This window comes from Fulmarus glacialis, unplaced genomic scaffold, assembly GCF_000690835.1.
Source record: "Fulmarus glacialis isolate BGI_N327 unplaced genomic scaffold, ASM69083v1 scaffold20020, whole genome shotgun sequence".
NCBI classification, from domain to species: Eukaryota; Metazoa; Chordata; class Aves; order Procellariiformes; family Procellariidae; genus Fulmarus; species Fulmarus glacialis.
Window position 1 is genome coordinate 1,175 of NW_009188539.1, and position 17,415 is coordinate 18,589.

Below are 17,415 nucleotides of genomic sequence, written 5' to 3' on the forward strand. Positions count from 1 at the left end.
TGCTCCCTCTCCTTTCCAAAACCTCGCATGCAAACCCTTGCCCCCGGGACGGAGACATCTCCGGTACACTCTGCGCAGGAACTTCCCTCAGGACACATCTGATTTCCTCTTGCCCTTGCTGCTCCACCCACAAGTGTGTTGCATGTCCAGCTCATCCTTTTTTGCAACCCCTGTCCTGAGCCGGAGCCAGCAGCAGGACGTGGGAGACTGTCACCCCCAGGTCACTCGCTGCAGCTCCCGCCTGCAGAGAAAACCCATCGCTCACTTCCCATCGTCAACGCGGGGAGCCGTGCAACCCACAAACAGGGGGCTGGCATCCAAGCTACAGCTCCAAAGCAGCTGCCTTTGAGCTCTTTGTCCATCACGTTGGTTAAAGACTTAACCTCCCCTGAAACGAAACACTGACTTTCCTATGTGGGTGCCCAAGGAAATTAGATCAACTTCTGAACAGCTTAAAAAAAAAAAAAAAAAGGGGTAAGATTTGTCATGGGCTCCACATGGTTGCAACTCAGGTCCTTGCTTCAATACATCTCAAGCCACTGAAAACCTTGGTTAATACATGTCAAACACGTTCTTTTTAATAACAGTTACAAGGTTTGTGAAATTTTTCTACAACTCCTAGTTGTCTTCTTCCATCCCTATGTCCCCTCCCTAAAATCCTTTGGCTCCCCTATCTGAGGGTTTGGAAAAAAAGGGGACCAAGATCAGCGCAAGCCCCACAGAATAAGATCAAATTTGAAACTTCAGAATAAGCAGAGTCCAACAGCTTGGCTCTGGCTGCTTTTCTAGTAGTAATCATTCAACCACCGGCTGCTTTTATTGGAGTAACTTCACCTGTTTTATGAAAAACTAAGTGCCTGGCCTGCCCTGAGCAAATACGGAACCAGCCACGCTCCAAGTTCAGTGCTCTGGGGAAATACATAAGGCATCGTAGCAGAGATGAAGGAAACACAAACAAATGCCCAATTATTTAAATTGTCTGTAAGTAGTTTCAGTTCTTGCCCAGACATAACGTAACGTAGCGGAGGCAGGTGTTTTCTCAGCAGCCACTGACTAATTGCAGAACAAAGATTAGAAAAGAAAAAAAAAAAGAAAGATGTAAACAGTGCAGTAGTGAGTATGTCACAGATGAGTCGGAGCAGAGCAATTTATACTTACAGAGTACGTATGCTTATGGAGGAGACACACAGTAGCCTTTATGAGACAAAAAGCCAAAAAATATTGCATGAATGAGACTGAAAGATCACGCCAGTTCTTGAAAAGCATACTTGGCACGATGCAAGCGGCATGGCAGGTGGCTTGCTTTCCCTTCCAGCCTGAGACCCAAGAGGAAAAGCAAGTTTGGCGTCTTCTGGGCTGCCTATCGCCTACAATCGACAGTACCTTGTGGAAGCGGATTAACATACATCACAAGCAAAGAAGTTATAAAAACAAGCAAATTGTACGGTTCCCAGCCAAGGTCTTTTCAGAATTTACCACAAAAGGCATATTTGTAAACAATCCTTAGTTACAAAAGTAAATTTATTATTAGTTCACTTTTACAATTTTTTTTTTTTTTAATTCATTGTAACAATTTATAAATAACTCCTGGTCATAGTCACCACATCCGGGGACAAGTTTGAAGTTTATCTTGTTTGAGAAGTTACAAAATCAAGTACATTTTACCTGTATGTTTTTGAAAAGCATGAAACAACACACAGCTGGCTCTGTCATTCAGTAACTGCACGCAAAACGAATGCCTCGGACCTACAGCACCATGGACTGTGGATTTCTAAGCAACAGAGGAGCGAGCCTTAGCAACGCACGAACTGGCATATTCAACTGCTTGAACTTCAAAAGCAGCTCAGAGAAGTTTGTGCTTCCTAAAGAGATTAAAAAAAGAAAGAAAATGAGCACGTATTGGTGCAACGCTTGCCCAATAGAAGAACTGGAGAGGAAGGAGAGTCAGCCAGTGTTCAGGGTATACCTCTGGAGACGTGCTCACTGCTACTCTTTTTGTTGCAACACTTGTTAAAGAGCAAGTTTTTTGTAACAGAATTTTAAGAAATCCCAAACCCAATTAACAGGACAGAACTCCCAGAACAGAGGCATGTAATAGGTAGAGGGGACATGGAAAACCAGGATTTCCATAAAGGCCTTTTGACCTGAACAGATACCCAGGCACCTGCTTGAAAAATGTCCAAGACGAGACACATTAGCCTGTACGCTGAGGGTGCCATTGCCTGCACAGGACTCCTGGGCCGGGGGCTGTGGCCTCTGCAAAGCCTTCAGCAACAGATTCTTCTCACCACTGAGGTGGTAACATTCATGTCACACCCCTAAGCAAGCCACCGAGTTCCCCAAATTGAAATCCAGCTGCATTTCTTTTTGCAACCTGCGAAACCTTAGGCAAATAGAGGAGGTCTGCTACATCCCCAGGTTGGGCTGTCGGAGGTCAAGAGAAAAGCTGCCTAGTGAAGGGGCCCAGAATTTCCCCGGATCCCAAATCAGATTACTGCTGGAAACCTAGAAGAGCAGGTGATTGCTCTGACTAGGTACTTGGAAGAAAGAGATTTAAGGACATTCGGGATATAGTTAGCCCAACAAAAAGAACACTTTTCCTCGTCACAGCCCATCCTACCTGGTCCTGCTGCCTGCGAGAACACCGTTACCTGCAGGTCAGGGAAAAGCTAAGACTTTTTTATATAGGGTAATTCTGACTTCTTTAGTCCTGCATAAAGTTTCTCCCTTTTCTGTCCGGACTCGAGATAATTAACAAAGAATAAAAATCGATGGAACAGCTTTCAGAGGAAATGCACGCTGTCACATAATTTACAGGATATACTCCATTCAGTATGCAAGGCCAAACCTGGGAGCGCGTGTCCACGCAAGCCCAGCGTGGTGTCCTGCACTCCAGTCTTACCTTCCAAGCCTCCAGCTGCCAGCTGACCTGGTGTCGGCACAGAGTGGTAAATAAGGAAGCAAGCCAGCATGCTCAGTTGAGATTCCTCCGTGGGCTGCCCACTTAGGTAGGAATGCAGAGAGACATCCCCTCCAGCTGTAATATACAAAACCCACTGATGAAATTTCGGGAGCGTTTGTGGGAGGAAACAGAAAGGCAAGACAACAGTATTTCCACAGAAAAAGCCCGCTGAAAAGAGTCTCCATCTCCCCACAGAGATGGGCCAGGGGTTTGTTTGCAAGCTGCCTTCATTCTGCTGCGGCCACCCTTCACCCTGTTCTCTGCTGTGGTCACCCCTTGCTTTCGCTCCTAGAAAATTCTCCCAGTGCAATATTAGGAAAGCATTTTCTCTGGGAAACATAACCTTCCATGTTAATTAAACTTCCCACCAACATAGTCAAACATAATTCTTCAGTGAACGTTTCACACCAAACGCACTAAACTGAAACCAAGTTGTTTTATGCTAACATGCAAGTGCCTTCCCTTCAGTTACCGTTTTTCACAGTACTTTTGAGGCAAAAGTCAACCCAGATCAGTAAGAAGACAAGAATGCTGAATTGCAATCATGGCTGTAGGATTAAAGTTATCTTCTCTATACCTTGAAGCCACTGATCCAAAGTGTTATCGATAGTGCACTTCATCACAGGCAGAAATTCAGAGTTCATGAAGAGTCCTCGGTTTGGATTCCTGCTCATCCTCTCCTGGTGACTTCTAGAACTGAAAAATTCTAACACCAGCTTTATCTGCCACAGCTCAAATGTCTCGGACATTTCTCTTCTTTCTAATCTCCTCACAGCCTAGCAGAGGGGAAATACAAAGTGACTGTGAGAATGCGAACTGGAGGAGGAAAGAAATGTTGCCATCATAAACATTAAGTAAATGAATCCTAAACCGCCCCTTGCCAAGAGCTGCCCTTCTGAGCACCTACTGAGAAAAACTGCCAGCTAACGTTTCTGGTGTAATTTCAGTTTTCATTAACTTAGATTATTTTACAAATTGCTTTTAAAATCTCTGCTATTTCCCTGTAAGCTTGCTAATATGTCTCCCCCCTTCTTCCTTTCTGCCTTCTTCAAAAATCACACGCAATGAACAATACTCTTATGCCAAAGCATAGCTTTAAAAAAGAAAAAAGTGTTTACTCCACCTGATCTATTGCTATGTACGTGGGCAGCATCTCTGGATTTTCTTGGGTAACACACTCATAAAGAATTGAGGAGAAAAGATCCAGGATTTCCTGTTTCTGATAAAAGACACATGTTTAACAAAGCACACATGCTAGATACAATTTATTTCAGGTTCTTGCATTGCTCACATTTCCTTCCATTAAAGTTAACCCATGCACTGACATTACATAAATTAGTGATAGCTAACAATGCTACACAGCTTGCTTTTATTCTTGGGGTTATTAAAACTAGGCATAATGCAGCTATATTTTACTCCCTCCCTTAAGTCATTTCGTGCAGAGAAATACAGTGCAAATCACCCTAACCCTTCTGCAGTGACTTCACCTAAATGCTTTAGGACACTGAACAGGGCTCTCTGTATTTTTCAAACACATTTTGCAATGAATACAACTAGTGTAGAAAACTAGCAGCAACTGTGATGTAACCAATAGGAAAAAACCAAACAAACCAACCCAACAAAAACTATAGGGTCACCACTGTTTTACACCTTTGTATTACAAAACATCCCTTAGAATATTCCCTGTCCCCGCTTGAAGGACTGAATTCTGTTCCTCAGTTTAATGTAGGATTTCCCCACCTGTTACTCATGCAAGCAAGAAACCATGCTAGTCCACATTTAGGCATCATACCTGGCCCATGTTCACAGTTGGTTTGCAAAAATAATCAGCGAATGAAAACAGAGCAGGATCAGAAGTGAAAGCTGAAATTGCTTCTGGCTAAAACACAGATTAAAACACACTCTTAAAATGAACTTTTTGGTTTTACTGCACAAATGTAGTAGCAATTTATACCCAACCCTTCCTTCCCCAGCATACCAGTGAGAAGACTGTAACCTACATAAGGCACATCATGGGCAAAACGCGTCCAACACTTCTGTCTGCCCACGACAAACGTACATTCACATAGCTACTCTTAGCTTAAGCTCACTGCGTGCCCTGTGAAAGCCACCAGACTTCCTTTCCCTCAAGCAAAGCAAGTAACTTCAGTACTCATAATCATGTGGCAGAGCTAGGTGCGGGAAATAAATAACACAGCACGACCTGCTGTGCTTCCCTCAGCCTTTCTAGAGGCAGCATTCCTGGCAGGAAAACAGTTTGGGAGTGATACCTTGAATGCCCGAGCTTCAGAGTTTCGGTGAGTAACAGTCTGTGCTAAGAGACTGCGCCAGCCCATGGGGTCCTCCTTGTAGGAGAGCTGCCCAGCTCTCAGCTTCACGTACAAGACACCACCCTTTGAAAGAATTGATCTGAAATAACAATGGCGCTTACTTTAGATTGATACATATACACAGTGAGGCAGACCTGTAAAGGAAATGCAAACTCCAACAGCTCATACATGACAATATCCCCGTTTTGGCTTTGTCCTGATTATTTAAACCCTTGCCCCACTTGCACATATATAGAAGTCTTGGTATCTTCAGGGCAGGCTGCTGTCAAACAGCGATGTGATGGCAGGCAATGGTGATGAAAAAGAGATGAGCCCTACAGATACAAGGAACATAACTTCCTGAAGCCGTTGCAGGTTCTTGCTAAAACTCTTCAAGGATGAGCTCCCAGCACCAAGGAAAACCATGCAAGTTGGTATCCACAGCTTTAAAGGTGTGCTGTGATGGCCCTTTCTCCATGTAAAAAAAAAAAAACAACAACAAAAAAAAAAGCAAAACAACAAAACCCCGCTATTCCTGACCAAGCCTACAAATAGAAGCATGCAGCAGTTCAAAGTTACACTATTGCAAAGCAGCTGCATGTTTACCTGATGTAGAGTATCAGTTGCACCATTAACTGTAGGCACTGGGCATCCTTAAAATAACTAAAATTATCTGTATTGAAACTAACTGCTTAGCATAACAACATAGCAGCAATTCACATGTGGTAAGATAGTGAAAATTATTTCTCACATGTGCATTTATCTCCAGAACAACGCCAGCCAGGTCCCTACCATTTTAAAGGGCTGGGGACAAAGATGATGTGACATGAGAGCTGACAGATTCAAAGCATCTGTAGACCCAGAGAATAGGTAAGTCCCAAAGGCAGCAAGCTCCTCAGTCACCCACGCTGGTTTCTGCTGCGGCAGCACAGGAAGGCTCTTTTGGACAAGTGCTCAAGTGTGGTAAGGGCTCAACCCAGAAGGACAAAGCTGGCTTCTGCCAGCTCCGGTGCAGCAGATGAACCAGTATGTGCCTCCTGATCTGAAGGACTCTGCACTCTGCCTCCGTCTTGTTTGTTATCTTTAAAGGCATGGACCAATAGATGCTGCATTGTAGTGCCTAATTTAATCTCAATAGTGGCATTTAAAGTAACAAGAAAAACCATGTTACTGATGAAAGATGCAGCTGGCTTCTGCTATACCACTCACAGCAGCAAGTTATACTGTAGGCTGTTACGCGCAAAGATGAGAATGATTTTACCCACAGATACTGTATTCCGGTAAGATTTCTGTTTTTCACAGTTGCCCGACGGAGAATTAAAATGCAGTAAGCAGTACTTCATATACTTCACGTAACATGAGAAAAATAGTATTTCACAAAGCAGTAACAGTTAGCTAACTACTGTACCAACAGTCTGGGAAACATGACATCACATCAACTCAAAACTAAACTAAAACCATGAGTTTAAGATGGTTTCTGGTACTGCTCAATCCCGCTGCCAATACCTGCGGTTTTTACTATCAGGTTTTCCCCTGCCCTGTTTTTGCATGAATTATTCACATCAATAGGTGAAACCAACTACGCAGTTTCTTTCTTCACCCTAAAGTGCTGTCAAATGCACAACAGTGAACTGATCAAAACCAGACTTCTTTCCAAAACGTAGGTGTTACAAGTACAGGAGGTTTTAAAAAAAAATTTTAAGAAATATTATTACAAGGTCATTATTCAGTTAGGCATTATAAAGCATACTTACTTTAGATGATTCGTTCCCTTGCTTAAATCTATTAATAATTCCCAGTACCGTGGTCCCTTCACTCTGATCTGTCAATGTAAGCATTTTTATTAGTAGATATAACCAGAGTCATAAAATTAGGAGTTTTCTACATAAGCCTACAGTTCTCTCTGGGCCCTTACAAGGGCACGTGCCCTTTTATAGTGCTACCCACCCTGAAACCTCAGGAAGTGCACCTAGCTTTGTCTCTCCTACAGTGAAGCTTTGTGGCACAGGGAACTCCCTGGTACATCAGATCTTGAAAACATTATGATCAAGACTGAAGAGAAGCACGTGGCATAATTTAACACGTGCTCCATAGTGACAGAATTGTCTCTGGAGCCATTACTATGGGACAGCATTGTCCAGAATCTGGCTAAGATTGAACAGGGAGTCAAAGAAAAGTCACTAAGTCTCTGTTCTTGCACTGTTTGTGACACAAACTGGGTGATTAAACTCCTCATTAAAATGGAGACTTCCTTTACCTGCTTCAGTAAGTGAAGCTCTGGAAGAAGCGTGGGTGCCATCAGTTCCTCGGTGGCTTCTGCATACCACTGCGTGCCCTTCAAAATGCCACCAGTATTCACATATTAGTAAAGCTCATTTTTGTGTGAAAAGAAAGAAAACGTGCATCTCATTTATAACAACTCCATTGGCAGAAGTCAGTCAGTTTCTGTTCTGAGTAAATACATGACTTAACATTGCCTTTAATGTCAGGAAACATAAGCCTAAATTAAAAGTGTACTTTCCATGGATGGGTCAACACATAACATTGTGCAAGTCAGGCACACTTCGACTGAAATCTGAAGGTTTGAGAAGTAAACTATATTACGAGCATGCAGAACTCTTTGTCAGAACCACCTGCTGCACCTCTTCTCCTCTGAAATCCCAAGAACCCTTTCTTTAGTCCTTTCATGAGCATAACCTGTCTCATGTAAGCCTGTACAAAATAAATCCTGCAGAAAGGACTCTTCCCCAAGAGACGCATAATGCAAGCACCCAGGAGAAACACCAAGTTGCCCGTTTCAGCAGAATTAGGAGAAGGCTTTTAAAACCACAGATGGTTCCAAGCACCTCTGTGCCTTTGCAAGTCCTTCCTTTTCAGAAAGAGGCCAACTATGACCCTGGGTCAGTCATCACACACTTGACTGTTTGAAGACTTTGTGGTGCCTTTTACTTGTCCTGTATTCTGCTCTCAAGGTGACATCAAAGCACATATAAGGTGTGAGTGGGCTGAGCACAACCCTTCAATTATTTGCGTAGAATTCGGCTCGTCTCCACCACAACTTGAAAACAAACCCGAGGCTGCTGGCCACAACAATGAAAATAGCGTGCCTTTGGTACATCAGAGTCTTCAGTTGTCTCCCACACCTTCTCAAAGGCCTTTGCTCCTTATTGCCTCCCAGACACATTACCTTGTACGTAACCTCTATCAGTGCATAACAAGGAGTGTTTGAATCCACATCAACGGGTGTTAAGAGCCTTGGTTCTGCCGCCAGCACGTACAAGTGACGCAAAGCCTGAAGGTGGTACCTGTGTATGGCAATAAGGAATTCAGCACTGTGTAGTACAGCCAGGAAATAATCCCCAAATACAAAACTACACACAGCTCAATAACCAAATACAGCTGTTGATCAAACTAAAGAGAAATTTGTAGTAATTCAGTAGGTTTTATATTGCGTTAACATGTATGCGCTGGTTAACAGAACAGGACTTCATGAATCGTAGCTAAAACTGATTAAGAGCCATAAATGGACAGATCTTGCATAAAGATCTTTTTTGCTCAGCAAACTGGAACAGTCAAGTCACAGGAGCACAGCGTAGAGCCTCAGGAAACTTGTTTGCATTTCCTCACTGATCAAAGATCACTACCATCATTTTATATCTTCATTTATTTCTTCTATTTTTCTCTCTCTCTCCATTTTACAGACTGCCGAGGTAAAAATTCTAGATCATTTGCCTATAGATAACCTCTTTTGTACGGAGATGATTTAGCTTAAGGAAACATGAACCCTAGCAAACCCTTACCGATTGTCCGTGCTGTGAACAGGAAAGTGAGGGTACAGCGCACAAAGGAGAGCAGCAATTGAAGAGTTTGAAGTGCTCAGTGAGTATCTGTAGAAAAACATTATCTATTAGTTTCAGTGTTAACAAAGGCTGGCCACTAGCAAAGGTGTTCAAAATATTTTGGTGTCCCAGGGAAGGGAAGGACAGTAGCAAAGTGCATACAAGCAAGGAATTTACAAATGTGTTCCTATAGCAGTCAAAATAAACGTGCAGCAGTAGGAAATAAACACAAGTCAGAAACATTCCTACGGCATTCAAGTAATGCAGTATCTCGAAAACAACAGGACTTTCATTTACAATAGAAAACATCTTTATGCATCTGTATGTTATTAAAGAAAAAAAAAAAAAAATCAATTAAATTGCACTCTGCTCCAGCTTTTGCAGGAAAGGTGAAAGAAGAAAAAACCTGCCTTTGGAAACGGCAAGTTACCTTCCTCCTCCCAGAAAGAGAAGCCCCAAAGCCATGTGGTGAGCCAGGTGGAACCCATAGTTCATCTCTCCGCCCGTCTTCTTGTGCATGAAACGGCAAAGCTGAAGGACTTTCAGGTTTCCAGAGCCAGCCATCACCATCGCGAGAGACAGCAGCAAGACGCTCAAGCATGTTTCGAGATTATAGTGACCTGTCTTCATGCAACATAGGAAAGGCATTATTATACTTCTGTGGTCAAACGCACGCTTCTGGTCGGTCTAATACTCTGCTTTCTACCCCAGAGTTTGAAAACCACATTCCACAGAAAGAGGGAGAGCGGAGAACCAGCAAAGTCCTTAACAAAAATGATTCACAGCCCTGCCACATTCTATAAATAGTCTGTACTATAGAAAAGTAAAAGGGATGTTTTTGTTTCCATTAAGGTTTTGGTGAGGGTAATTAAAGTACGTCACACAACGAAGCCTCCTTTTCACTGACAGAAAACTAGAAAGAACTTACTATTGAAGCTGTTGGTGCTGACAAACACTTCAGGAAATCTGTTGCATATTTGTACTGGAAAGAAAAGAAATGCATACTAAATATAGATACAAAAGATAAGTTATGGCTCTATGGAAATTGAAGGGAAAAAAAATAAAAACCTCTTACCAAGCACTTAAATGCTGCCAGATTTTCTGAACCAGCAAATCGAAATCCCAGTGACAAACACGCTCCAGCAATGATATAGACGTGAGCTTGCCTAATAAGCAACATAAACAGGAAATGACTAAATATTTCTCTTTTCCTCATCTGAATATGCGTCACAAACTCCTTTATAATTAAAAGAGGGAAAATTGAAAAGAAAGACTTATCCTTTACAGAAAACAGAGAATAAAATTCCCTAAATATCAAGGGAGAGATTTTTTTGCATGCTGATATCTCTATAAAGAGTTCAGCTGCATTTTTCAGAAGAGTAATTTTTTACATGTTACTCACGCCAGCGTTTCTAAACTCAGGTCTTCAGATGAAGGCAGCTCTGTTGCATGAAGAGATATACTGTTCTCTCTTATGATCTACAAAATGCGTAAGAGATAGAAAAATTAATCCAGGGGAAACTGATTAATTAATTGAAACTCTAGGCATTGAGGGTTCATAAGTGATACAAAACAGGTCTGCTTCACAGGAGTGTAAGAGCTGTTTTTTCCTTCCACATGCTATGGCTCCTTTGTACTTCTGATCCAAAAGAGACACCTTTCCATGCTCCTGGATCTGGTCCCTTAAAGATTTCTAAAACAATGGCAAGACTGTATCAGAAGCACGATGTTACTGTATGTACTCAAATATGAGAGAAAACAGAACAGGATGAGACCTCAAGAGGCTATGTACTCCATCAGCATCCTGTATTTCCAATAGATATTTATCCAAGTTATTTGTAATGCTCAACTGAAACCTTGCAGCAATTTTGCACCTGGCTTCTTGCTTGGTCAATGTGGAGGAAAGTTTAATCCCTTTCTCTCTCTGGCACCATTTTATGTCTTGAACGGTTGCATCCCTCCTCAATCCTCTCCTCTCTAGTATGATGGGATGGGAGTCCCCAGTGCTCCCATAACGGTCCAGGAATCCAATGTAACCATCATCTGTCATGTGAACACGATTAACATATATTTTCTTGTGCAGCTCATGTGACTAAGGAAACGTTCACATACAGAACAATCCAGTGAGATGTAAAGTTGGGAAGTAAGCACATTAAGTGTAAATACCTACTTGAGGCACGTTGCTATTAACCCACTTGGAATTGGGCAAGATGTCATCCCACAAAATCAGGCATCGAGCCAAGGTCTAAAAAAAGTGAGAAAGCCAAAACATAAGGAAGAGAAAAAACCCAACACAAACCATATTCTTTTAATGTACTAAATGTATCCAGAAACGCAGACAATCCAGCTACCCATTAGCAGCTTCTTCACTGTTTTTCAGCCTTCATATCAGAAATGACAAAATAGCTTCCATTTTAAGAGATGCAAATTCTGCTTGCAGAAAAGAGAACCACAGAATAAATCCTTGCAAGGTCTGTATCTTTAGCTGGTAAACTGAGATGAAAATTCACTATGTACTTGTAACAGGTGCTGAGGCTAACTTATTTTTTATCTGTGAAATTAATTTGGGAAAAGCTATAAAAATTTACTTAAACATTTAATTTAACAGTCCACATAAAATGTATCATTCAAATATTTCTCACTAAATTCTGCCTCTAGCACTGCACGACAAGCAAGCTGCCTTACTACAAGCAGAAATTGTTTGAAGGTATGAGTTTGGCTGGCAAGCAAGAGGGTTACAGCTATCTAAAGGATTCTGCACAATAAGCATGCGGGCTGGATTAAAAACTAAAATTAAAAAAAAAATTAAAATAAGATGCATTTTTAGTATCCTGAATAGATGGAGAAGTGAAACAAAAGAAAATCTTACCCTCAATAAAAGGAACTCTGGTTTTACAAAGTCCAGCAAATACATGGTATCTGGTGCTTGAAGCCAGTCAGCAATGGATCTGCAGAACAGTAAAGGAACAGGGTTTCCAGATCTTATTTCAGCAACGCACAAAACTGAGTAAGGCACACAAAGCAGAGCCAACATTACAGCAGTTTAAACGGCTATCACAAGTTACTGCAAAATGTCTGAGCAATTCCAAGGTTAATACCTGTTATTAGTCTTTAGGTAGATCATAGCAAGTGCAAGTGTGGCACCCGGACAAGTAACATCCACATTTATGGTGTCTCCCTCCTGCGAAAACACAATGCATGCTCTCAGACCAGCTGACTAGGAAGGCAACAGCCTGTAGCGATGTGTATAGGCATTCGAAGTCACTTGGTGCATCGAGACACGCACCTCTCAGACTTCTAACTATTGCTGTTCTCAGCTTAAATGAGCAGAAATCATCAACACGTACCTTGATTTGATAACTGGGAGACTTGTGCTTCTCTCTGTGCATTCCCGCTTGGAACCGCCTGTGACCCCCAACCATGTACTGGTAAAGCTGCTCAGGAACATTGAGGTCTGACATGCCTATCAAATTACTGCCGTGCTAAGGAATCAAGAGGAGAAGAAATAATATGGAAGTGCCTTCCTCTATGAGAAAAAAAAAATGCTTTCGGCCAAAGGCAGTTGGGAGTCAAGGATGAAACAGCTCTTATTACCCCACCCCAATATGTAACGATTCTTCTACTAATTGCAGTTGAAATGAAGAGGGGCACTTACCCCCAGGCAAACCATGCCTAAGGCTAGCCCAGATGCAAGTGAATAGGACTCTCTGTCTGTGCAGTACTCCATTTCTGGTCCAGGGGGACGTCCTGGAGAAAACAAAACAGCGAGATTCATCTTTTAAAATTCCAGCTAAGTAAACGTTGTTTAATTAAGCACTACATTCCTAATGAAATGAGAAAAAAAACACAAACAAAAAATCTGTCCCTTCTCAAGAAAGTCAAAAAAGTTCTCAGTGGAATTACAAGTAATTGCCACTTAACCCATCCATCACCAAATAGCAAACCCTTCCAGAAGCAGTATATATTGCTAAATGATACGGTTCAGAGAGACAGTGAAAACACCATGTTACAATTGCGTATACTTTAAAACCTTTGAACCTATCCAAATGCTGTCGCAGAGTTCAAAAGCTGTTGCTAGAAAAGATTGCACGTATCAAATTACCAGAAACATAACAGATACAATTTCACCCTTAAAATTTATTCCACTCTCTAATAATCCATACAGTCTCTTTAACTAAAGTTACATATAAACATGAATAAGAACTTAACTGTTACAAATAAAATCAGAAAAGCTACGCACAGAATAAGGACACAATTCAGATCAGAAATTTACTGTTCAGGATCAGTTCTTAAAGACTACTGTTTAAAAAGCCTTAAACAAAATTTGGAACAGGAGAATTTAGGACACGATGGCTGCACTTCCACCAACCTAGTGAGCCAAAAAGACTGTCCTTGCAAGAGGAAAGCACTTTTTCCCCACCCAGTGCCCCTGCCTTTGTTTTTTACAGTGGCAGCTACCCTCATGGACAGACATGAGAAACAACAAATGTCTGGGAAGCATCAGATGCGTTGGGTGTACAGCGTGCAACAGATCTGCTCAAAAGTTCTAGAGGGCCAGGAACTCTGCAGGTATGGCATCCAGGTCAAGAGGAACGTGTAGTTACTGCAGGCAACCCCAGATCAGCTCTCAGCGGACAAAATTTCCAGATGTAAAAAGTGTCTAGGTCCAGTACTGATGCTGCTATATTTCTTCTACTAAACTCAATGATTGTTCTACGCTATACAAATACACGGTTCACAGTAACTTCTGTTCCTCTGAAAACAGAAGATGGGGTTTGGAAAATGAGAGGTGAATATTGTGGTGGCAGATGCATAGTTAAAAACATTAAAATTCTCAGCTCCCCGATGCATTGTGCTAATCATTCACACGTTGCGATCCTCCCAGTCCTCCCCCCATTTTTTCAGTGTTAGCACCCACCTATTTCAGCCAGCAGAACCTCAGCTGTGTGTCTGTGAGCAGTGCCCTGATAGACAAGGCCTATTCCTATCACAGCAGCCACCTGCACATTGTGGGGGACATCCAGCTCTGTTGAAGTTGGTGGCAGGAGGGCAGGTATGTGGATGCTCAGGAGGCGTGTGATAGCCATATCCATCGTGCCCAACTTGGCAGCAGAAACGCCAAGCAGTAGTCCAATACTTGTCATCTCATGGCCCTGAGAGAGGAAATAAGTATCAGCGACCAAAGAAAGCAGACGTGTTCAGAAAAGGAAAAACACTTCTCCAAGTATCTAATACAAATCTTACATTCTCAAATACACACAGCAGCTAAACTTTTTTGATCCACCTCTTCAGGAAAATGAACACTAGCTGTTATGGGTGGAAAGTTATTTCCCAAATGTATGGTCTTACTGCAGAGGCAGACTTGAATCCAAATAGAAATTCTCATACAATGAAATACTAAACATGGTTATAATGTAGATATTTAGTTTCCAAAAAAAAAAACAAAACCCCAACCAACCCAAAACACTTGGGTTGTTCTAAAAACAAAACCTGAAGTTTCTGCTTTAAAAGGATCTTATCTATCTCCTTGGTAGCTCTTTATCAATCCCTCCCCGCAACAAGCCACAGTTTCCTGGTGTTTAAGTTTGAAAGTAATTATGTATTCACAACTTCTTACAATTTAAGGTGAGATTTCAAGAGCACATACGATTTTCAGCCTTTTAATGCAAACTCCATACAATCTTGAGTCCCTAGCTCTAACTCTATAATGCAAAAATTGACAAGAACGTTTTGATAGAAATTGAGCAGAATTAATTCAGAGCATTCACCTATCCCAATGAGCTGTGCACAACACGGAAAGATTTAGGGATAAAACTGTTGAAAAAAATCTTTTAAACAGAAATGAAGTCCTGCACTACTAACATTAACGAAGCAACTCTGATATTCTCCCACACTAGGAAACTTCCAATTCAGTGTTTCAAAGAAATCTGCTGACTTTTCCTTCTTGTTTCGTTTAAAGAATTCAAGTCCTACAGATACTTATTCTTCTCCTTTTCCTGTGAAAGAAGGCCTCACCTTTGTTAGGTAGTCATGTATATTGAGCGTGGCAAGTTTCGTGAGATGCCCGTTGAGACCCAGAGCCATGAGGAAGCCTGCGTATTCATTTGCTAGTTCAGCAATTTTGGGCTTGTTGTAGACAATCCAAGCAGAGTCTATCTGTGAAGCAGGCGCTATCTTCAGGCCGGCAGCTACCCCATTGTGAAAGCTGGCCCAGCAAGCCATGTTAGGAGGCACATCAATGTTCCCACTGTTCAGATCAACAGTGGTGTTCCTAGGAGGAGCACGGCCTGCCCATGACAAAATCATTAAAAGCAATTAGGTGAATCCAAACCGCTTCAGAAACAGCTTTCAACTTAGTAGGGTGCCAAGCAAACAAACTCTGACAGCATGCTAGGTAACACTTCTGATGTGAAGACAGCCTCGGGGATCTTCAGGCATGTCAGAAGACAGAAGCACAGCATAGTGGATGTGGACTTCGCACATTACATGTCTCCTGTACGACACCAACACTGATCAGCTGCGTGCCCTTAGGCAATTTATTTCACTTCTCTCTGCTTCTCAGCATGTACCTGATATTAGGTCTCAGTGCTAGATAATAACATTGGCCTAATAACAAGAAGCCAGTAAGTGACAGATTCAAAACAAAAAGAGCTACTTCTTCACAAAAAGCACACTTAAGCTACGGAACTCTTTGCAGAGAGACACAGAAGATGCTATAAAAACTACGAGAGGTTCAGAAAGAAATGGGGTAACAACCAAAAGAAACTCCAACCAACGTACCAGTTAGATTCAGCTTAGGGATGGGCAACTGCTCCGTTGGAACAGGATGATATGAGAACAAAGTGAACATTCCTCGTCCAACAGGTAGTGCCATGGTTCGCTGGCACAGCTGTAACAGCCTGTTGGGGAGATGACACAAAAACCAAGCCAGTTGCTTAATACAGAAAATTTTTCCAAATGCATGACATAAAATGAACCTACCGACAACAGGCACTGGACAGACCGTTTTTTGATAGCATGTTGTCTTTCCTTTTTTTTTTTTGTAGGCTAAACTTTTGAACCAAATCTTTGGTTCTTACAAGATTAATCTCAAAGATATACTTTAGCCGACATCATGTTGAAACATGTCTCTGTTTTTCCCTTAAAGCTAGGTGCTAGTTAAAGAAATCTGTGCTACGGACAATTTAGCAGCCATATCAGAAACAAGGTGAAAGGAGAAAGCAAAACAAAGCTGATTGCCTTATGGGATCTTGCTATGACTAGTGATCACATCTAGTAATAACCTGTGTACAGAATTAATAATGTGCTTCCAAGAATGCTGACCACAATTCTCTATGATGTACTCTGGAAACACTTTCTAGACTTGTTAGATTACTCAGCTTGTTAGGTTAGACAATAATTTGATGCATTCCTTGAGCTTCCTACTTCTGTAGAGTGTTTTGCATGTCAATGATGTTCTGACGTTTGCTTTTTTCTTTTGCTTTTTAAAGAAGATACTTTTAATGCTCCCAAGATAAGTGAATAAAGAAGCAGGATGGGAACAGGTTACCAGGCATGTAATGGCTCCAATAGGAGGTTTCAAAAGAGAGAGGGATGGGACAGTGAATTTGCTTTTGTAGGATTAATTAGGTCCCCTGACACAAGCCTTGCTTAGACCTCAGATCAGCCCTGAACAAAGGGCTCTCCAGTTTTAGGCAGGGGATGGACGATGCTTTGCTCTCTGCAGAGGCATTTTCTCTACAGAGTAGCTTGTGCTTATATTTCGTACTTTTTAGGTGGGGAAAAAAAAAGCTACAATCTGCTTTCAAACCCTAACTGATCTCAACATGATGTTTGGGGTTCAAACTAACAATCTTTCCCATACGCTGCTCCAATCCGGAGAGTCCTCCAACTCAAATACAGCAGAGTTTTGATGTACACTGAGCTTCAAAGACTTGGATTACGAAATCCAACCCTCTTCTCTATGTCCTTCACTCAGGCCTGCCTACTTTAACGTTCAGTTCAGACTAAAATATATTGCACTGTTTGGTTAGACATACTTAACTTTAAGCCACCAAAAATATTCAAACGATTTTTCACCTGAGTGAAATGCTAACGAAATACTGCTAGAAACAGAGACAGTTTTTACCGGTTTTCTTTCTCTTCTATGTATTCATGGTCACTAGCTTCTGGCATCTGCACTACATTGACACGTACAGGACGGGCACTCTGAAGGAGTCTGCGTACTTCCTGCACTCTCAAATCCTCGCTCCATATAAGCGACATCACTTCCTCATTCATGTCATTCATGCCATCCTCATCCTCT

At 41.8% G+C, this 17,415-nt stretch overlaps 1 protein-coding gene across 1 annotated transcript in view; it reads right to left on the minus strand.

Annotated features, from left to right (window-relative positions):
* Positions 1-1,746: 1,746 nt before the first annotated feature.
* The window catches only part of ANAPC1 (anaphase promoting complex subunit 1), a 34,218-nt gene continuing 18,549 nt past the window's right edge, over positions 1,747-17,415 (minus strand). The window contains exons 25-47 of the mRNA XM_009579098.1: positions 17,239-17,413; positions 15,891-16,009; positions 15,126-15,397; positions 14,029-14,263; positions 12,766-12,857; positions 12,458-12,592; positions 12,209-12,291; positions 11,980-12,058; positions 11,281-11,355; positions 10,513-10,589; positions 10,186-10,276; positions 10,039-10,092; positions 9,541-9,734; positions 9,072-9,158; positions 8,459-8,576; positions 7,529-7,606; positions 7,026-7,093; positions 5,233-5,371; positions 4,755-4,841; positions 4,086-4,181; positions 3,540-3,738; positions 2,903-3,037; positions 1,747-1,862 (exon numbers count right to left, since the gene is read on the minus strand). Of these exons, the coding sequence (XP_009577393.1) occupies positions 1,747-1,862; positions 2,903-3,037; positions 3,540-3,738; positions 4,086-4,181; positions 4,755-4,841; positions 5,233-5,371; positions 7,026-7,093; positions 7,529-7,606; positions 8,459-8,576; positions 9,072-9,158; positions 9,541-9,734; positions 10,039-10,092; positions 10,186-10,276; positions 10,513-10,589; positions 11,281-11,355; positions 11,980-12,058; positions 12,209-12,291; positions 12,458-12,592; positions 12,766-12,857; positions 14,029-14,263; positions 15,126-15,397; positions 15,891-16,009; positions 17,239-17,413 (2,804 nt within the window). The remainder of the gene's footprint in view (positions 1,863-2,902; positions 3,038-3,539; positions 3,739-4,085; positions 4,182-4,754; positions 4,842-5,232; positions 5,372-7,025; positions 7,094-7,528; positions 7,607-8,458; positions 8,577-9,071; positions 9,159-9,540; positions 9,735-10,038; positions 10,093-10,185; positions 10,277-10,512; positions 10,590-11,280; positions 11,356-11,979; positions 12,059-12,208; positions 12,292-12,457; positions 12,593-12,765; positions 12,858-14,028; positions 14,264-15,125; positions 15,398-15,890; positions 16,010-17,238; positions 17,414-17,415) is intronic.